Source organism: Argentina silus, assembly GCF_951799395.1.
Source record: "Argentina silus genome assembly, chromosome: 3".
Lineage (NCBI taxonomy): Eukaryota > Metazoa > Chordata > Actinopteri > Argentiniformes > Argentinidae > Argentina > Argentina silus.
The window spans coordinates 27950708-27973683 of NC_139657.1; the positions used below are offsets into that span (position 1 = coordinate 27950708).

At 40.0% G+C, this 22976-nt stretch overlaps 1 protein-coding gene across 2 annotated transcripts in view; it reads right to left on the reverse strand.

The window, feature by feature from the left end:
• The window catches only part of LOC310802324 (GRAM domain-containing protein 4-like), a 51911-nt gene extending 36538 nt beyond the window's left edge, over positions 1-15373 (reverse strand). The window contains exons 1-4 of one of the 2 annotated variants that reach the window (XM_083666616.1): positions 15079-15373; positions 14516-14605; positions 8423-8621; positions 4383-4503 (exon numbers count right to left, since the gene is read on the reverse strand). In XM_083666616.1, the coding sequence (XP_083522742.1) occupies positions 4383-4503; positions 8423-8572 (271 nt within the window). In that variant the 5' untranslated portion in view covers positions 8573-8621; positions 14516-14605; positions 15079-15373. The remainder of the gene's footprint in view (positions 1-4382; positions 4504-8422; positions 8622-14515; positions 14606-15078) is intronic. The other variant, XM_083666615.1, reaches the window with a different exon arrangement.
• Positions 15374-22976: the final 7603 nt, after the last annotated feature.

Below are 22976 nucleotides of genomic sequence, written 5' to 3' on the forward strand. Positions count from 1 at the left end.
CAATGTATCTCATCCTTGAGATGTTTCTATGACTTGAATGGAGTCCACCTGTGGTAAATTCAATTGATTGGACATGATTTGGAACGGCACACACCTGTCTATATAAGGTCCCACAGTTGACAGTGCATGTCAGAGCAAAAACCAGGCCCATGAGGTCGAAGGAATTGTCCGTAGACCACCGAGACAGGATTATGTCGAGGCACAGATCTGGGGAAGGGTACAAAAAAATGTATGCAGTATTGAAGGTCCCCAAGAACACAGTAGCCTCCATCATTCTTCAAAGTTTGGAACCTCCAAGACTCTTCCTAGAGCTGAGCAATAGGGGGAGAAGGGCCATTGTCAGGGAGGTGACCAAGAACCCAATGGTCACTCTGACCGAGCTCCAGCGTTCCTCTGTGGAGATGGGAGAACCTTCCAGAAGGACAACCATCTCTGCAGCACTCCACCAATCAGGCCTTTATGGTAGAGTGGCCAGACGGAAGCCACTCCTCAGTAAAAAGCACATGACAGCCCGCTTGGAGTTTGCCAAATGGCACCGAAAGGACTCTCAGACCATGAGAAACAAGATTCTCTAGTCTGATAAAACCAAGATTGAACTCTGCGTAATTGATTCCTATGCAAATCAGAGAACCTATAAAAACAAAGATATTAATTCCAAAATTACACTATTATCCTTGCATTAAGATAGATTCAATTCAACTTATTGAGTATATTTGTTAATGACATTTCTGCATTTTAGCTCATTTTAAGAGTGTCATAGCAAAGGGTCTGAATACATATGTCCATGAGGTATTTCTGTATTTCAATTTTAATACATTTACTGAAATATCAAAAAATGTGTTTTCACTTTGTCATTCTGGGGTATTGTGTGTATTGATGGTAAATTATTTTAATTTAATGCATTTTAAATTGAGTCTAACACAACAAAATGTGGAAAAAGTGAAGGGGTCTGAATACTTTCCGAAGGCACTGTAATACTTAAGAGTTTGACTTTTTCAGTGCTATTAAGATGTCAGTGTTTATTGTTAATACTAAAAAGTGCTTATTACAAAAAAAAAATTAATAAACATGTTCAAGATGTGAGCAATTTCCTCTATAATAGTCAGAAGATTTCCTCAGAAAATTTTAAAGGTTGGTTGCCCTCAGGTTGCAATTTCATGAGCAACTTTTTAATTCTATTTATCTTATTCAATATATTGATCTGATCAAAAAGGATATTTACTGTTTACTACAATTAATTTAACATCATCATAATCTCTCGTCTGCTTAAACCTACCTCTTTATCCACTCCCTTTCTGTAGCACCTGGTTTAGCACCATGTTTAAAAATAACTTCCCATTTCCGTTCTTCCTACTCAGAACTCACTTTTTTCTACTCCAACCCCTAGTCTACATATCTGTTTCCTTCAACTCAATAACACTACTCTCCAACCCTTTCTAAACCTACAAGCAGTGGAAAAGTCAGTGCCCAGTGAGATCAACATGTTTACCATGCTGAGTATGAGAATGGCACCAGCAGCTTGGCCTAAGACAAAACCAATCCTTCTGTGGACCTTCTGTAACCAGAGAGACGAAGGCCTGATCGAGCAGCCTATAACTGATCTGGCAACTGTAATCAATCAATGCATCATTAACTTATTAATCAACCAGAATCAACTGTCATACCAATGCATCATTAACTTATTAATCAACCAGAATCAACTGTCATACCAATGCATCATGTGCTTATAAATCAACTAGAATCACTGTTCCCATCAGTGTGTGTGGACCTGTGCAGACATCTCTCATGCATACAGGAATATCTTGTGTCTACACTAATTGAAAATTAAGTCTGGGTCACAAGAGATAAGCAAAGGTTTGCCAACACAGTGCAATGTAACACCTCAAGTCTCCAACAAGCCTTAGAGCTGCAGGTCTTAATGACTCATCAACACAGAATTGCAATGCTTACCCTGATCATCGCAAAACTTGCCTACACTGTTGAATGTCCAGATTAAACAAAACGCTTTTTTACCCAACCACGTGACCTGACTGATCAGGAAAAACTGGACCCTGGTTATACAGTAGGTTATACTGTACATAGGGCCCAGATATTCCTGGTTAGGCCATGTGGTTCTCAGGAAAATCCTTGACCCAACATCTCACCCATATGTTTATTCAACTATTAAAGTACAAACTATACATTCAAAATGCATTTGTAGCAACCATTTCATTGGCTGCCACTTTTCAATTGAAAATACTAATCCATCAATGCCATTACGTTGTGGCTCTTGACCTTGAAATGGCTATGGCACCAACAAAGTAATCAGATGGCGCATTCCTCAACAACAACAAAAAATGACTGACTCAAATCACTCAAATCCTCCAAGTTGCATTACCACTAAAAATCATTTGTTAGCAGGAACCACTACAAACTGTTATAACATACTCAGAATAGAAAAATAGAAAACCCAAAGAACACTCTTTACTTTATGGCACTTTATGGGAAATGCCTCACTGCAAACATATCTAAATGCATTTTTCGGTAACCCTATATTTTCATAGCCATTTTACCCAGTAGTTAAGTAAGTACCTGCTTAATACTGGGCGGTAAAATAAAGGGTTACCCATTTTTCAAAGAAAACTACAATAATTCAACAACAGTGCTGCCACAAATAAAGTGGCAATACTTCCATTAACATCCCATGTAATGTGCTAATATGGAGAGCAGCATATTATATTGATAGCCCTCCTCCCCATACACTTTGGTGGAAACAGAGGTCAAAGGACACTGCAATGAAGATTGTTCCACAATGCTCACATGCAGCCCAGATGGGATTGTTGAGGTGAAATGAAGGCCACACACAATAATCCCTTTTTAAGAACAGGTGTTAAAGGAAGACTGAAGTAGCTTCCCTTTTTTAATGTAACAGGTGTGATGATACATTGAAGCATAATTAAACGACAGGGCAAGTTCACTAAGCATGAAAACAGAGAAAGTTGAAACAAAACTAAATAATGTTTAGAGATTTATTTTTGGACAATTACAAGCAGTACCTCCTCTGTTTAACTCTTTCAAAGCTTTCAAAGTTTTCTCCTGTTTCGTGCCTACTCAGCACTCCTTCGAAATATTACTGTACAAGATATGTTGATACACTATAATGTGAAACTGGAGGTAGGATATTACGATGAAACTTGCCTGAAGGCAATTTGAGAGTCATTAGAGAGTTAATCTAATATTGCAGTCTAAACACTCAACATTCCAAGACACTAGAGGGGCAGTCCAAATGTAATCTTGTAGAGATGAGTGTATTTCAATTTACACATAAAACACAATGAGTTTACAAACTAACAGACAAACAAACAGGAGAGGAGGATTTCCAACAACGCAGTGTGGACTAGCCACTAGGGGTGTAACAATTCACCAAACCATGGTTCGGTATGTATCTCGGTTTTGGGGTCACAGGGTTTTGGGGGTCACGGTTTTGGGGTTCAGTTAGATAGATAGATAGATAGAAACTTTATTTATGCCTAGGGGAAATTCAGGTTCCAAGTAGCTTAAAGACATAGAGACATCACACATAACATACACATACAACAGTTCGGTTTCAGTACAGCAAGGAAATTAAATGTCAACAGTTATTGTAGTTATTTTTTTGTTTATTTGGCTAAATAATGTATTAAAATTCGGTAAAATATAACTTCATTATTCATATTGCATTGTAGAATGCACTTTCGCTTCTATTAGCTACAACAGTAGGCCCCTGTCATTGCCTAAGACTAGCTTTCTTTGTTTACATCCCATGTTGTGTTTTTCAAAAGAGATGGTCTAGATGTTTTTTCAGCCACAAGAGGCATACCACGCAGCGTAGGCCTATAGTGTTTGTTTTTCCTTCATTGAGGATTCATTTGGTTGACAGTACAGAGCGAACCGAGATCCCCAGTTCAGTCCGAATATGTGTACCGCTTCACCCTTACAAGCCACAGTCAAAAATGAATGGGCAACACAAAACTATAACTAAACGATATGTGCTGTGAAGCATGCAATGACCAAAGTATAGACAGAACTATTTGCTTATCCATACGTAGCCCTATCCACTGAAGCTCCATTACAAAGCTAAAGTGACATGCGCATGGATGATAACATGTTGTTCAGCATATTATGATGGTTTTTATTTGTTTGACTCTAAGTCTAAGTCTACATTTGAATACCAAGTTACAAACTATGTTAATGTCACATTTTCACCGACTGCAAATAAACATAGAATATAATATCAACAGTGTACAAACACACGGTCTACCTCCAAGGGCTAAAACTAAGGTTCACATACTGTGCGTCAGCAACTTTGACATGTACTGTACGTGGGCGGAGGGTGAATGAGGTATCATGTAGGAAGTACTCACGTAGGAAGTGCTTCTCCAGTAAGGCAATTTCTAGGTGGCCTTTAACTTCATTGAGGTGGTCCGCCTCCGTCCTCTGGTAGTCCTGCATGGCTGCGGCCATAGCGAGTGTCCCAGGACCAGCCTAAATAGGGCACACACACACACACACACACACACGCACGCACACGCACAGTAAACAAACATGAGACAATGAGATAAACAAGTTTTAAGTCTCATAGTTTGAATACCACTGTTCCATGCAGAGCTGAAAAAGCCAAAATGGATCTAGAACCATCTCCCTGCACCAACCTGCCTAGCTCAAAAAAACTGCAGCGTCCTAATCCTGCATGCTGTTATCTGCACTGTGGCACAAGAAAGAAAGAGAGGGACAGAGCAAGCAAGTGAGAGAGAGAGTGTGAAAGGGGGAGAGGGAAGAAAAAGAGAGTGAAAGTCTGTCTGTCAGGTGGATCTGAAGACAGATAGACACCGATATATATATACAGTGGGGGAAATAATTATTTGATCCCCTGCTGATTTTGTTAGTTTGCCCGATTACAAATCAGCGGTCTATAATTTTTATGGTACTTTTATTTTAACAAATAGAGACAGAATATCAACAAAGAAGTCCAGAAAAAACACATTTTATAAAGTTATAAATTCATTTGCATTTGATCGAAGGAAATAAGTATTTGATCCCCTACAAACCAGCAAGAATTCTGGCTCATACAGACCGGTTATATGCCCATGAGGCACACAGATTACTCCTGTCACTTTAAGAAAGTACTCCTAATCTCTGCTTGTTATGGGTATAAAAGACACCTGTCAATAGAATCAATCTCTTCCATTCCAACCTCTCCACCACCATGGGCAAGACCAAAGAACATTCAAAGGACATCAGGGTAAGAGTTGTAGACCTGCACAAGGCTGGAATGGGCTACAAGACCATCAGCAAGAAGCTTGGTGAGAAGGAGACAACTGTTGGTGCAATTATTAGAAAATGGAAGAAATTCAAAATAACCATCAATCGCCCTCGGCCTTGAGCTCCATGCAAGATCACGCCTCGTGGGGTAAGGATGATCATGAGAAGGGTGAGGGATCAGCCCAGAACTACACGGGAGGAGCTTGGTAATGATCTCAAGGCAGCTGGGACCACAGTCACCAAGAAAACCATTGGTAACACACTACACCGTAACAGATTGAAATCCTGCAGTGCCCGCAAGGTCCCCCTGCTCAAGAAGGCACATGCACAGGCCCATCTGAAGTTTGCCAATGAACACCTAAATGATTCAGAGAAGGCTTGGGAGAAGGTGATGTGGTCAGATGAGACCAAAATTGAACTCTTTGGCATAAATTTGACTCTTCGTGTTTGGAGGGAGAGAAATGCTGAATGCTACAATCCCATGAACACCATCCCCACTGTCAAACATGGAGGTGGAAACATTATGCTTTGGGGTTGTTTCTCTGCTAAGGGTACAATTTGTAGAATTCAAATTATTGACTGCAACTCTCAAGGTATCCCCGCAATACCCACCACCATCACTGTTGTGTCTCACCGTTTGGTAGAGCGTTTGTCAAGGGGTGTTTTCTCCCCTTAATATGACATCTACAAACCAATGTGAAGTTCTTTAATCAGGTCTAAATTTGACAAAACCAAAATTAGGATTCATTTGTGATTAATCACGACAAACCATGCGATTAACTTGATTAATTTTTTCAATCGTTTGGCAGCCCTATAAAAGAATGCAAATAAGTTGATCCAGAATGTTTTATATTGACCACTCTGCAACATGTTGTGGAAGGCAAATCATTTTGTATAACTATACTTGCAGTTATTAATCATTTTTGTATAACTACAATTGCATATATTAAAGAACACAGAGTAATGTGTATGTACAACCAAGGTTAGACTGGAAGACATTCATGTATGGTTGGGTGCTGGGGGGGGAGATAAAGGGGGCCCCCTGGGTACCCACAGTTAAGGGGATCGGGATCTTGAGAAACTGGAAGATAGTCCAAAAACGAGACAGTGCCTTCGGAAAGAATTCAGACACCTTCACTTTTCCACATGTTGTGTTATAGACTCAATTTAAAATGGATTAAATTAAAATAATTTGCCATCAATCCACACACAATACCCCAGAATAACAAAGCGAAAACAGGTTTAGAAATTTCTGTACATTTATCCAAATTGAAATACAGAAATACCTCATGTACATAAGTATTCAGACCCTCTGCTATGACACTCTTAAAATTAGCTAAAATGCAAAAATGTCATCAACCAATCATTCTAGTTGAATTGAGTCAATCTTAATGCAAGGATAATAGTTCATGTAATTTTAGAATTAATATCTTTATTTTTATAGGGTCTCTGATTTGCATAGGAATCGATTACACACTGCTTGACAAAACAAATCTCAGTCGACTAAGAGAAAAATGACCAAATAGCAGGCTAGTCGACTAAACAGTGTCAGCCCTAATAATTACATAGTCACTAAATCTGTAACTCTCCTTACAAACCACCAGTATCGTCAGAGCGAAAGCCATTGACAGGTATAATTTATTGCTACGGTCATAATGCAAGACTTGACATATGGCCTTCTTATAATGTTTTACTACCAGCAAATTGCAATATGGCGCAACATATTATGACTGTGATAAAAACATTACAAATGGCTCATACATGTGTACAAGTAATAATGCATTACACCTGTCAGCATTAAGTATAGTGTTAGAGAGACAATTCTTGTTGAATATAGTTGTTCTGTGAATGTGTGAAGGGCAGTAGCAGACTTGGATTTCCATTTCCGGGGGACCCCAAAAGAAAAAACAGATCTCTCTTTTAACTGTAAAGGTAAACTGTAAATGAAAGTGTTTTACAAAGAGCAAAGACATTTTGTTTTGCTTTATTATGATGCATTTACATTCTTACCTATATTTCAGCACCTTTTACGTGGACAGCAGCGCCACACTTCTCTATTTGAAATACAAATAGTAAAGTAGGGACCCCACAATGGCAATTTGAAACAGGCCCCCAAAATCCGGCCCTGGTTAAGGGAGAGTGAGTTAGGGGTAGAGCCCCTGGCACAGGTCAGCTCCAGTCTAAGTTACTGCCTGTGACGCACATAGCGGTTGGAAGACTTTTCTCTCCATCCTGGCCTGAGAGGACTAGATCAACAGGAAAGGGGTTGAATAAACAGGAACGCTGTGTATCAAAGAGTAATGTTTTGGCCAAAATTCCTGGCCCCCGTTGCACTTCGGAATAGAGAGTGAGTGGACTTAATGAGGCAGTCTGGAAGATTCCACACTAGATCGGGAATGTGTTTCTTTTTATCTTTTGTTGTGTCAGGATTAAGGGAAAGAGAGTAACTAAAGGATGCAGCTTCCAACATCTCAATGAACACAACTGTATAATTCAAATAAGGAACCTTTTCAAGAGCTCTTCCGCAAAACGGCTTTATTCTTATAACCTGAGATGAACCCCCTTGTAAAAGTTGTTAAATTGGCACCTTTATGTTTTGTTTTTTTTATTTTACAACCACCTGAAGCAAAGTGCCATAGCTAAAACAATACATTAGGGAACCATGGTCGAATGTAATTCGAATGTAATTCAGATTAGCAAGTAAAGAGGGTGTTAATCTCTTATTGTGATGCAATGACACCTTTGTTACACAAAGCACAGCTAAACCACATCACAGTTAGCCTAGCTGAAGCCAGACCAAGCCATGTAACCAAACTTTCTTCACTCTCATTCACTTCCAATTCAGCCTTTAGGCCTCTCGTTCCGTGCTCCTTGCTTCGTGTCAAAGAAGAGAATAGCTCTGATACTACCTGACTAATTTGGCCAATAAATGGCTCTGTATCTTTTCATGAGGTCCTTACCAATACCCTTCCCAACATCACATGCATTTACTTAAAATACAATGCCATGTGGGCTTTTAGTTAAACTAAAATACAATGTTATAAATGTTATGTGGGCCTTTAGTTCAACTACAAAGATTCAAATAAAATGCTACAGACATTTGACCAGACAAAGGGAACCACTAAATCTAGGTACCACTCACCGGGTCACGCAATTCTTCCGTCAAGGGGCCTGGCTTCATCAGAATCTCGTCACTACATTCATTGTCGGACGTGTTGGGTGACTCGGCTAGATCCAGGAACTCATCTCTCCGTTGGCCCCGGAACCGGATTTTGTCCAATCGCTTTAGCATGTTCAGCACTGTGGTCTTGGCCTTTATCTTAACATGGCGTATGGCATCCCTGCAGGGAGAAAATGGAACTGGTTATAATAAATTGGAGTATTGTTGGTGCTGTTCTGAAGGTCAATTTAGGCATTGGCTGGTAAATCTGTCAATCTCACCAGCCACTTTGCCGGGTAGCCAACTAGCATTCGCAAATACAACTTTTTTTGTGGTTGCCAATACAACACAAATTACCATCTTCCTCTGATTAGATGTGAGCATAACTATTTTGGTTTAAACATGTTGCTATGGTATGTGTTGCCACTCAGAGTTGCCGGCACACACACTACTAATTTTAAGTGTCACGAATCGGAAGACAGAAGATTTCCCCACCTACGACAGAGCCATACTGTACATGTTTAGCTAGTTAGCTGCGGCTCCTGGTATAATGTGGAGTCACATTGCTGGAGTGAAAAGACCGACAACTTTAACAAAAGAAGATGATGAAGTACCACAAACGGAAACAAAGAAAACTAAAAAGCGTTTCTTCAATGAAAAGTGGCGCACTGATGACAAGGAGAAGATGCGCGAATGGCTTGCGTTTGAAGTAAAAGAAGGCATCATGTTCTGCTCGGTCTGTCGACTTTACACACAAGATAAAGCACAGAATAACTTGTTTGTACTGGGCACAAACAACCTCAAACTGGAGGTGGTGAAAGACCACAGGTCTTCAAAGTGTCACATTCAATGCAGCACAATTAAAATCGCAAACATAGGTCCCCAAGAGGAGAGTCTTGCCGTGAAGGCAATAACATCAATGAAGTCACAGCAGTTTGAGAGAATGAAGCTGCTGCTTCGAAATGTCCATGCCATATGCAAGAAAGGAAGACCGTTCTCACACTATGTGGATGTGCGAGTAAGTAATGAAACATTTATTTAGGACAGTTTATAAAACTTTGTTACATGATATTAAAATGTACCCGGCTAGCTTGTTAACAGTCAGTGCCAGTGGCTTGCTAGGCAGTTCTATAGCTCAGCAGTGACGGACAGGTAAGTGGGCCAGACAGCCAATAATTTCATGTGTTGATGATAATGCTCTCACATGTGCACCTCTCATTACAGTGCATTTTTACATTTTGTGATATGAATGGCTGAGTCACCCACATATTGTCATTCAATGCTGCCAGACTGCCAGGCAAACAGCAGGACATCTTTCATCTCAATTTCGTCCAGGACAAAATAAACCTCTCTACTCATCTCTGTAATGGGAGACACTTGGAATGGAATCACTTGAAAATGCACTTCCCTCACTAGAATGAGACAATATAAATGGTGTATTTCACCTCTCCATGGTAATTGAGTAGTTTAAAAGATAAATAAAGGGAAATAGTGAAGGGAAGCAGGGCAGTGATTTTAGGGTTGGGCCTCCCCTGCATGTTCTCTCTACTGTATGTAGGTCAAACAGTGTCCCTGTACTTCCTGGTCTAAGACAGAGAAGGGGGAGAGAAAGAAATCAAGAGGTGGAGAGGAAAATAGAGAGAGAGCGAGAAAGGGAGAGAAAGAGCAAAAGGTAGAGAGAGTTACAGAGCTAAAGAAGGTGAATAGATAGAGAGAGATAGAAAATGAGGGGACAGATGGAGAGAGAGAGAGAGAGGGGGAGAGACACGGGGAGGGAGGACAAGAGAGCGGGAGAGACAAGCAGGAGAGAGACAAGCCAGACTTGTACATGACACCCAATCCCAATCCTGACAGGGTTGGTGAAGCCATGGTTCATTGGGAGTTGGGTGAGTTTACTGAGGAGAGGGTGAGTGAATGAGTAATTTGCCTTTTGAGATAAGATCATTTGTTTGATTAAGGAGTGAACTGTGAGTACAGACAAGAGAATCTCCAACTGTCACATTTTTCCATGTCCATCTCTCTCAACAGACCAAGAGACATTCATATAATATACATCTATAAAGAGCTTGGGTGCAGGTTATATCTGCAAGATCTGCTCTCTGAAAAGAACAAGCCAACCACACAACTAAAACAATAGTGTTCAGGAGACACAAAAGGGGAGAAAAGGTTAAGCTTGGATAAGGAGTAGAACCTGAACCTAAGCTCGTTTTTGCTTTTATTTAAAAATAAATATATTGACAGTGGCCCAAGTTAACAGGACTTCAGGCAAGGAAAGGACTTTGCTTAGGCAAGGAAAGTTGTTGGCTACCTTGTGGGACCTCATGTTGGTGTTCTCTCTATATGTGTATATATTAAAAATAAAAAATAATATAAATAAATAAATAAACATGCCTCTTCAGTAAAGCTTAGGTTACCATGTGGTAGGAAGGACAAATCGAGGAAGGTTTTTCTCCACTTGTTTTACAAACAAGCATTTTGAAATGCTCTCAAGTCAGCAAGCATATGGTTCTACAGCCTCTGAGCTGCCAGGTTAACCTTGAGTATAAAAACCTATCCTGGGATCCAAACATGTTCAGTGTGCGATCCTATAATCCTCTAAGGTAGTGTCATTCTATCTAGCTCCTGCAAACAGACAACTGCAGGCCTAGTGTGATAATGACACTAGCAGGGGTTTACAGTGGCAGCCCATTTACAGACAGGATAGTTGTGCTGCGGAGGCTCATCAATCAAGTGGGAGAACATTACTGTGAGCAGCCGATCGAACTTGTCCACACAGATACTCACACACACACAAAACGCAATGTGCACATTCAGGCATGTTTACCCATGGTGCGTGCATACACAGACACACCTATTTCTTTTAAGCTACAGTGCCCACCATAAGTATTGGAAAGAGGAAGCATTTTGTCTTCTTTTGGCTCCACACTCCAACAGTGGATTTGAAATCAAACAATTACGCTTCATTATACAGTAATACAATGACCTCAAACATACTGCCATAGCAACTAAGGGGTTTTCAGGGCCAAAATGTGGAAAGTTCTTGATTGGCCAAGTCAATCTTCAGATTTAAATCCAATTGAACATGCATTTCCTTAGGCAAAAAAGTACAGGCTTGGCAGAGCATCAACAGAGAAGATACCCAAGGTCTGGTGGGACTTCAGGCAGTTATTGCATGTAAAAGATTGTTGACCAAATACTAAACTAGTGCTTTATTTGGACATTTATTTATTTATTTTGCCCTGAAATAGGGGGAGTATATTTAAACATGTTTGTACTTTCTAAATGAACCCAATCAGAAAAAAAACACTGAATTAAAGCTGAGAATCTCTACTTTGACCCAAACTGTTGCAGTAAAAAAAAAAAAAAAATCTTCTTCTAGCATTATTACTGCCAATGGCCCCTGGTCTGAGTATTGATTACTTTATCTTATGATGACTGATGGATAGATGATTCACTTACTTAAACAAATGTATTTGTTGTAAGTCTCTTTGGATAAAGGCATCTGCTAAATGCCATAAATGTAAATGTAAATGCAGTAGAGATATAAAAAAATAAATAAAAAAAAGAAGAAGAAAAAGACAAAATGCTTCCTCTTTCCAATACTTATGGAGGGCACTATATTTCAGGGAGATGCTGAGGAAAAATATGACACACAAGGTTTTTACAGTCCCACCAAAATCCAATTACATGACCATGGCAGAAATGTAGAGGGAAAGGTTGTATGCATGTGGCAAACAATTATGGTGCAACACACAAACTAGCACTTCCACCACTCACGGAAGAGGAAATCTATACACTCATAAATCTTCAGGACGGGAGGCGTTATGGGACATGTTGTTTGGGGCTTTTGGTAGTGGCCTCTTCTGTCATTATGAGACATAATGTCATACACTGGACTAAAGGGAGACTACTCTGCAGCTGTGTTTTATGAAGGCAGTTTTATCAGCTTCCCTCTAAAGTAAACAAAGACAACATCACATCAGTAGCTTGATCTTAAATTGCTTTAGTTTCAGAAGCAATATGGAAGAACATAGAATTATGGTCAAGAGGCTCTCCACACTAATTGATGAGATGCTGCCCATACCTCACCACAGTGTTTTGAAATGTAGGCTAAATTCACTGCATGTGCCCGGATCAAGTCATACAAACCCAAGAATAGGGTTTGTCACATGTCCTGTTCTGCTGGTCTGACAACAGGTGAAAGGTGGAGATGTCTTGCCATACGTAGAAACCGTAGAAAGTCTCTCTGCAATCAGAAACTACAAATATATCTCAGCTCAGGCACTACTCAGGCAGGGCAGGTTTGTGCATGTGCATGTGCACACCTGACATACAGGAAAATAGAGAAGACTTGCAGGGCAAGGGAGATACTAAGATATAATACAGTATATTCTTGAACAAAAGTACAGTTTAAAGCAATATAGTGTGGGCACTGGGCAGGAATGTTAATAAAAACCTGTGGGTGCACTGCACGCACTCAACTATAGTGGCCTGCGTAAGTAATGGGACAGGGCGCGCACACACACACACACACACACACACACTGTCTCTATTCACAGGTATGACAGGAATTCAGGAGTTTCATGCAATAAATCTCATGAGGATCAATTAGTTGATCGCTAACAAACTGCTGAGCTAGGTGCTGAGAGCAGTTCATCAGAATAACAGCATATAAGAGTTGTTTCATAGAAGACCAATAAACTTCCTATTTCTTCAAACTGGTAGAAAGATAATTTTAATAAAGAGTTCTAACCCTCCCTTTAGTTATTTGGATGTACAAGTTAATGGGATTTCTAAGTGTAATCCAGGCTATCCCTCTACATCACATCGAGCACATATAGAAAGACAACTTTATCATGAAACCTGGTCATTGAGAATCTTTCTATCCCCTATTTACCCTGAAAAAGAGGACTATGCATAAAAAGTGGTGCAATTTCTGAAGGATGCAATATCTTCACTGACCCATTACTTACCCAGGGCACTGTATTTCTATACAAAAAATAACAAGTCATCATCATCATCATCCTCCTCCTCCTCATAAGCAACAGCAGCTAGGCTACTTTGGGTGCCATGCATAAATGTGTGTGGGCATAGGCCTGTAGTCTGCTACTATTGATGGGATGCAAACCATTTTCCTAAGATGATTGTGTTTAGGGCAGTTCCATGTGAAAGGACCCATGAGGATGAAAATGTGAAATTCATCAGAGCATATCAAATTGGGTGTCAAATGAAAGCTAAGAGTTCCTTCCATAGGGACAGCCGAAAAAACAGTGGGAAGTCATACAGTAATAGTTACAAACCACTGCATCAACATCCTCACCAAGCACCGCAGTAACATCCTCATCTCATGCTCCAATAAATGGAGACTTCATTGCTGTTGAGTACAGTGGGGAAAGCAAAGCTAGCAAATCACACAAATATGGACACTGCCAAAAGTGTAGGCTATTTTCTTTTGGTATAATGAAGAAAAATACACTGAAAACCACAAATGTCATTGATTTAAATGACTAAATTAATGATTTGTTTATTGTCTTTTGTGGGTTTTTATCAATTTCCCTTTTTAATTATATATATATATATATATATATATTAGTTGTTAAAAGAATAGATCATTACCTTAATGAGAGTGTATTGTATTTCTACCTTTGTTTCCCTATTTTAGTTACATCATCATGTACAGAATAACATTCAAATCCATAAATCATGCATTTCTGTGAGGGACACATTTAGTCATTGTTACGGTCATTCTGTTGCCAGGTGTAAATCCACTTCACTTACTGTAACTCAACAACCAAAAGAGACATTTTCAAACTTAAGGTATCATATTATAGCTAACACCCCACTATTTCTGCAGACGTATTTGAATCTTAATTTGGAGCAAATATCTAACAGAATTTTGGGGAAACGTGGTTACATAAAAAACCCAGGGAGATTTTAGGGTCATTCTGTTACCGTTAACTTTGAAGCAGCACAGTTAATGTGTTTTTCTTTTTAATTTTCAGTTGGAATTGTTAGAAGTGCATAGAGTTGTATAGTTTGTTAAACTTTGCTATTAAGGGTTTTGGTTTGGCATACCTTTCCAAGTGAAATATTTGAGTCCTAGGGTCATTCTGTTACCGTGGAGCTGAAGCGAATTGTTTTTCCCAGACCATTTATATGGTAGACCTTGAATATATGAAAAATAAACACAGTTTAAACAGCAAAAGCTTGTTGAACAATGCAGGGGATGACATGATGACACCACTTAATATAACCGAAATTCCGTCTCTCCCTAATCAACGCAAGAGCACTTCCTTATTGTGATATTACTATCGGTTATATACTATGTGTTAAATTTACGTGAAACAATGTTACACTGACTTTTCATTGGCATTACATTTTCTCCACTGTAAGATGAAGCTATACCAAGCATATTGATAGAAACATTATCGCCACAGAGGGCGTTTTCCGATATCAATATATATCTATGCTGAAGAGAAAAATGTATACGTTATGAAAAATTCATGTTCACCGATATGGTATAAATGAACACGATGCGCTTTCTTGTGACAAAACAAAGATAAGGCGCCTTGAATGATGCGCCTGTTGATGATACTCATAGGGTTAAAGGAAAAATAAGCTCTCAGAAAGTTTCTTACCCAGAGCGAAATCTGTAACAAAGTTTCATTAACGCTGTGGTTATTCCGACGTTCGCCTTTTTTCTTCCACCTGCCAATGTGTTGCAAGGAAATCCTCCGTTGGTCCACCCCGCTCACGCCCAAGTAAAAACATTGAACTCTATAAATCAAATTCCCGTATGGAAAAAAGGCAAGAGGTTACTGATAAAAGGAACAACATATCGCAAGTCCTGTTGAACTTGGCATTCGAATCGTAGAAAACGCCTATGTCCCCACCCGTCAATAACCTGTTTTAAATATCTGTTGTTGCTCTCCTTTCCAGTGAGACAAGCTAAAACAGGAAATGTCGTCAATGTCAGAGACAGCTGTGTTCTCTGAACGTTAATAACCGGCACATTTCGACAATAAGACTTCCGGTTTGGTTTTCTTGACATCAAAATAAAAGCGCGAGGTAATAGATCACTGTAAAGTCATTGGATCACAATATTTAATGAATATTTTTCATGAATTAATTAAATATTTCATTAACATTAATGTCATATTTCATAACAGAAAGAATGTAACATTTGAGAAAAGTAATTTTGATCATTATAATGTATATGTTCATACCAATCTAGTCAACAACACTATATACAGTATATATATTTATAAAGTATACCTATCACGTGAGTTTCAGAATCAGAATCAGAATTTTTTTATTTGGCCAAGTATATTTACACATACAGGAAATTGACTTGGTGAGGTTGGTGCATGGGACATACATTATAATGTATATGTTCATACCAATCTACTCAACAACACTTCTAGTATACCTATCACGTGAGTTTCAGAATCAGAATCAGAATTATTTTATTTGGCCAAGTATATTTGCACATACAGGAAATTAACTTGGTGAGGTTGGTGCATGGGACAACAAGAAATTTACAAATTTACAAAAAAAACCAGCAAAACAATAAATTTTGTAGGCTGTGCGAGGCTAAGTGGCATTGGGCCTAGAGACTGTGAAATGGGTATGGGGCATCAGTCAGTGCATTGTTTGTGTATGTGTGTGTGTGTGTGTGTGTGTGTGTGTGTGTGTGTGTGTGTGTGTGTGTGTGTGTGTGTGTGTGTGTGTATGTGTGTGACAGGGTGGTGGGGGGGGGGGGGGGGGTGGAAGTCCCAGAGTCAGTGAGAGGCAGGGAGCTTGTTTGTGAGCCACACTGCCATGGGGAAGAAACTGTTCAGGTTTTGGTCTTGATTGACCGGAAACTTTTGCCGGATGGAAGTCTATGGAAGAGGTGGTGACCAGGATGGGAAGGATCAGCTATGATCTTTCCTGCTCTCTTACTGGTCCTGGAGTGGAACAGTGGAGGCAGTGGAGGCAGCGAGCCAGATGGTGATTGATGAGCTGAGGATGGACTCAATGATGGCCATGTAGAACTCATCATCACACAACCATCACTTTCTGCGGCATGTTGAATTTCTTCAGCTGCCGCAGGAAGAACATCCTCTGCTGGGCCTTCTTGATGGTGGAGGTGATGTTCTCCGCCCACCTGAGGTGCTTTGAAATTATTGTTCCCAGGAATCTGAATGACTCCACAGTGTTAACTGGGGAGTCACACATGATGAGGGGGGCGATTGGGGCTGGGCTTCTCCTTAAGTCTACTACCATCTCTACAGTTTTTAGGGCGTTCAGCTCCAAGTTCTTCTGGCTGCACCAGGAAGCCAGGCTGTCAACTTCCTCTCTGCAGGCGGCCTCATCCCCATTGGAGATTAATCCAATGAGGGTTGTGTCATCCACGAATTTCAGGAGTTTGACAGAAGGGTGGCTAGAGGTGCAGCTGTTGGTGTAGAGGGAGAAGAGTAGAGGAGAGAGCACACAGCCTTGTGGGGCTCCAGTGCTGATGGTCCGGGGCTCCGAGACAAGCTTGCCCAGCCACATGTGCTGCTTCCTGTCTGTCAGGAAGTCAGTGATCCACCTGCAGGTGGGCTCAGGCACACTCAGCTGGGATAGCTTGCCCTGGAGGAGAGCTGGGGTGATGGTGTTGAATGCGGAGCTGAAGTCCACAAACAGGATCCTGGCGTAGGTACCGGGGGAGTCTAGGTGCCGGAGGATGAAGTGGAGTCCCATGTTGACTGCATCGTCTACAGACCTGTTGGCTCTGCAGTGGGTCGAGGAGGGGGTTTGTGATGGCCTTGAGGTGGGTGAGCACGAGGCACTCAAAGGGATGTCCATGAGGGATGTCATACAAAGTGTTATTGGCCCAACAGTGTCAGTCTTCTAGATTGCATAGGGAATACATAATGGACTATACACAAATAATATTCCCAGGCGAAAAAATATTTTTACTACCAATCTACTAAACAACACTTCTAGTATACATATCAAGTAAATTTCAACCATGAGGGGTGTCATACAAAGTGTCCTTTTACTGTGGCCCAACAGTTCAGTGCCACATCTAGATTGCATAGGGAACACTATGGCCCAATAGTTCAAAGTGCCATGTTTAGCCTTGGAAAATATGTTGTGACACCCCTCATGGTTGAAACACACTTGATATATATACTTGTGTTGCTGAGTAGAGTGGTACTGAAAATAATGTTTAGCCTTTGAAAATATTTTGTGTACAGTCCATTATGTGTTGGTGCAACAGTGTGGTGCAACGACAATAACCTGGCTCTCAACACCAAGAAGACCAAAGAACTCATTGTGGACTTCAGGAAGTCTAAAGCTGGCGCACACACCCCCATCCTCATCAACGGGACTGAGGTGGAGCGAGTCACCAGCTTCAAGTTTCTGGGTGTCCACATCTCTGAGGACCTCTCCTGGACCCTCAACACCTCCACCCTGATAAAGAAGGCTCACCAGCGTCTCTTCTTCCTGAGGAGACTAAAGAAGGTACATCTACCTCCTCAGATCCTGGTGAACTTCTACCGCTGCACCATCGAGAGTATCCTTACCTACTGTGTCACAGTATGGTATGGCAACTGCTCGGCATCGGACCGGAAGGCACTGCAGAGGGTGGTGAAAACTGCCCAACGCATCACCGGTTCCTCACTCCCCTCCATCGAGGCTGTCCAGGGCAAACGATGCCTGCGTAAGGCACGCAGCATCGTCAAGGACATCTCTCACCCCAACCATAGACTTTTCACCCCACTCCCCTCCGGGAGGCGCTACAGGTCTCTCCGCACCCGAACCAGTAGGTTCAGAGGCAGCTTCTTCCCTGCGGCTGTCACCCTGCTGAACTCGAACACTACACCTACCTGACAAACTACTACCCCCGCAACCCCCACCCCCCCCCCCCCCGGACAATTGCACTATTGCACTATACTCCCCTCCCCTTCTCTTACTCATTACCACTGCTCTTCTGTACATACCTGTTCATACTGTTCATAATGCACATAGTGCACATATCCTATATTTTCTTTAATACTACTGCACATACTGTACATACTTGTTTATACTGTTTATACGGCATTCCATATTTATATTTATTCGGCATCTACCTCATGTTACTGTTAATACATATATACTGCTAGACTGCATTACCCATACAGCTCATATGCTGCTACACTGCTCATACTGTAACTATTTATTCTACTATAATGCTACTGTTACTCACATACTGCTATACTGCACTGCTATATTATACTGCTTATATTATTCTATATTACACTGCACTACTACTGATCATATATTGCACTACCTGTAAATACTGTTCATTGCACTTTCTGCTATTTTGCACTTCTGGTTAGACGCTAACTGCATTTCGTTGTCTCTGTACTTGTACTCTGCACAATGACAATAAAGTTGAATCTAATCTAATCTAATCTAATGTGTTCCCTATGCAGTGCAGCAGTCTTTCATCAGGGTAATTAGGATATTAGAAGAATTACAAACCCTTAAAAACACAAATAATACATTGAGACGATTAAATGTTTAGTTCCACATATAGTTACATATGATTGGTGGTTCTTTTATCTATATTTAGTATTTCTAAACGCTTAAACTAGTTTAACGTGGGTGCTTTTATTTTGAAGAAATCGTCATTTACATACACCCGAGCTATGTGGGCGGTGTTTCACTATTGTCGTTCACAGAACACAGCTGTCAGCGGCCACCTTTCTTAAAGAGGCCGCATTTTGAACAGCATAAAGAACACACAAAGAACACAAAAGAAAATAGCCCTAAAAGATTATGCAATGCCAGATTACTACGGCCTAGAAAAATGCATTGTTCTATGATAGTAGCTATAGGCCTACAGTAATGTTCTGCATGGTGCATGTCACTTTGACATATAGTTGTTGTCTTGTATTTGCCCTTACAAAGCTATTTGAGTGAGGGCAAAGCGAAGTGTACTTAAATCAAATAGGTCTGCTGCTCAGGGTCGGAAGCCTTCAGTGGGTACAGTGAGAGAGGATCGGGGTATGAGTTAGTTAGCAGTAGTATGGGAGAACACTGTAATACAGTGGGAGCATGTTCCATTATTGTTGTTAAATTAACATCTTCTTCTTTTTTTAAGCACGTAGGCAATCAAAAGGCCACAATAAAATGGATGAGATACAATTAGGAAAATGCACAAAAGAGATACATATCATGATAGGTCAAAAAGTCTATGTTATACGTGTTTCAACTGATGATGTTTCTTCTCGTCCTCAGACAATAATAATAATAAATACGTATTTGTATTATTAGTGGGCTTGCTTCAGCAAGTCCAACTATTGTTATTGTTCATACTTATTATTATTATTATTATTATTATTATTATTATTATTATTATTATTATTATTATTATTCAATAATAATATTCTTCAGATTGTTCAGTATGCTACTCCTACAGCTTTTAAGCTATTCACAACAATCAAACGTTAAAACATTTGGAGAGATCTAACTTGAGTTGCTTAGATTTATATTTTTAAAACTAATTATACTTTTTACGCTATTCAGCTTTTTGTAACTCAAAAACTCCTACCTTTTAACATGGTGGAATGTTGATTTAGCCAACTGCCATTCTGAAACAATATTGACAATATTGATATTTATCTTAGGGCTATTTAGGTAAATATTCAAGGTAAATATTAAAGTCAATATGTAGTCATTGACAGCATCAACTGCTGCATGTGTGAGTGTCTCCAGTTATGTTTACCTAGGCCTACATCCTGCTGCCTAGTATGGATTTTCATTGCGTATATATGAACAATGATGTCATTGGTGGGCTTGCTTCAGCAAATCCAACTATTGTTATTGCTCATACTTATTCTTCTTCATAATTATCTATCTATACCTCCCTTCTCATGCATCCATCCTCTCTTTCATCTATCCATTCTTCCATCTAATCAACCAACCCATCTTTCAACTATCCAGAAATTCTTATCAAAACTGATAAAAGCTTTCTGATACTTATTCAACTTTTAAGCTTTATATAACTCCAAAAACTCTCATCTGGTTAACCAACCACGTCAACACCCACTCCACTGAACTACCCAACCTTAGAACATTCTATCTAACTAACCTAACCCATACTGATTAACCTCCAAATGTTTATCTATCTCAAATGTATTTGTATAGCACTTTTTATATAGACAAATGACGCTTCAAAAGTGCTTCACAACAAGAACAATACTAAACAATATAAACAATAAATACAACACAAACAATATAATCTATAACACCAAACCACAATTGAAGATGGCTGCAGTACAGGCCTGGCAGAGCATCACTAGAGAAGACACCCAGTGTCTGGTGGGGTCAATGGGTCACATACTTCAGGCAGTTATTGCCTGCAAACGATTGTGGACCAAATACTAAACATGAGTACACTATATGATCCAATAGGATTACTTTTGATTTCCAACAAGAAAAAAAATATTCCAATAGGATTGTCTAGTGTAACTTTAGCCTACTTCACTGCAATAAATTGTCCTCATATATGGCTAGAGCCTACGTTATATCATGTAGCTGTATCTGTGAATTAAAAGGGGTATGATGACTGAGTTATAATCAAATAATTGTATGTGATAGTCTACTACTGATTGTGACAATAATAGCATATTTGTCAATAATATGATTTAGCTCTCATAATTTAATTATAAATCTGGGACAGAATACAGCGAAGGTGTATTCCTACCTGCATACTGTACATTTTTACGTGTAACCTATTAGACCAACCCCATTCTGTTTCAGGTTGACCAACAATGGGTCTATGTTAGGTTATTATTAATTCATTCATCTTATTTCGTCCTCATTCATTATTTCCTAAATGAGAAATGATTACAACGTGGATTCTTTTATTATCGGAGATGTGATGAACTTCATTCACCTTTAAGCGTGTGTAGTACTGTTTGTGGTGTTTGCTCAATTGATAATTGAGATGGGCAGGGATAGAGAACCTCAGACATGACGTTTACCGCCGTCTGCTATCAGAGCGAATTTACACCGCATCATAATTGCACAAGCGTCCAGGTTATTTAATCTGTATTACCCGGATGTAAGATGGTGGCGAACAGCAGGGTGATTCCATTCTGTTGTGAGCAAGGGAAGGGGGAATTCTGTCCCCTCCAAATATCCCCTTCACAGAGTCAACAGAAAAACATCCCTTCAGCACGAAGAGTAACCCACAATTCATTGTAATTCATTCAACAATAGCTGTTAGTGGTCGCTGTTTCATAACTGTCTTTTGACGTACCAAGACAGGTATGAAACAGCGACCACTAATGGTTGTTGGTTGACTATCCCTCGCTCAACCTCCTTCGCTCAGGTAAGGAAATGTAACGTCACTGAAGGGCTCACTCGATAGGAGGGAACAAGGGAAGGGACAATTTGGAATTGAAAGGAGACAGTCTTATAGATACTCATGCCAGAAGCATTAAAATCCCAGAAATCTGAAGCCACACCCCTCTACTGGAAGTCAAGTTTGCCCATTGATCCTCAATACAAATAGCTTACTGTTTGCCACTTTCGACATTCGCTGTTGTTGTTATTTTTATTTTTCAATAAACCTTTTCATGGGTTTGGGGTGTCATTATTAAAATACTTAGCAGTCGGGGAGTGCTTAGTGGCGTAGCACACTGATACGCTCACCATGTAATCGCAAGGTTCCTGGTTTGATTCCGACCCTCCGACCTATCTTGCATGTCATCCCTCCTCTCTCTCCCATCCTTCCTGTCAATCTCTACTGTCTCTATCCCAATAAAGCAGAAATGCCCTAAAAACATATTTAAAAAAATACTTAGCAGTCACCACCATCAACAATGCACCACAGTCCTGATCGCCAACACCCAGGGACTACATTGTGTGGTCACTTTGCAGCTTGGTTTATCTCAACCTTTTCTGTCTCGGATTAGCAGCGGTGTACTTCTCGGTAAAGGTGGGTTCGAAATGGTTTTCTGTATCATTTATTGTTGCTGACTGTTCCTTTCCGAGTGTCATTGATTTGGTCTAGTGGTGTACCTACTTCATATTGACATGCTGAAGCGACATGCATTCAAGACACCCGTCTCCATATTCATATAGATTAATTATTTGTATTTTCTAATTCCCAGAAGCCAGCACACAGTTTTGCCTTGTAGGCCTATGGAAATTAAACGAAATATTCAGTCCCAGGAAACCCCAAATAGCAAACTTTCTCAGAAGATAAAATAAAGAATTAAATTTCGACCTCCAGTCAAAAGTTGTTTGCATACTGCGTACAAAACACTAGAGATTAGAGCGTAGAGAGGAAGAAGCGTACACATTTTACATGTTTATGTTTGCTGTAATCTGTTCAGAGCTTTCTAATGTTGTGTTAATCTCTTGAATAATTGAGAAATAACAAACCCAAATTTAATCCCAAACTTAAGTGTAACACAAATCCATTAACCTGAGGTCTGAAATAGTACATTTAGGACAGGTTTCACAGACAGGTTTTAGATTAAGATAGGAGTAGGCCTTAATGGGCCGG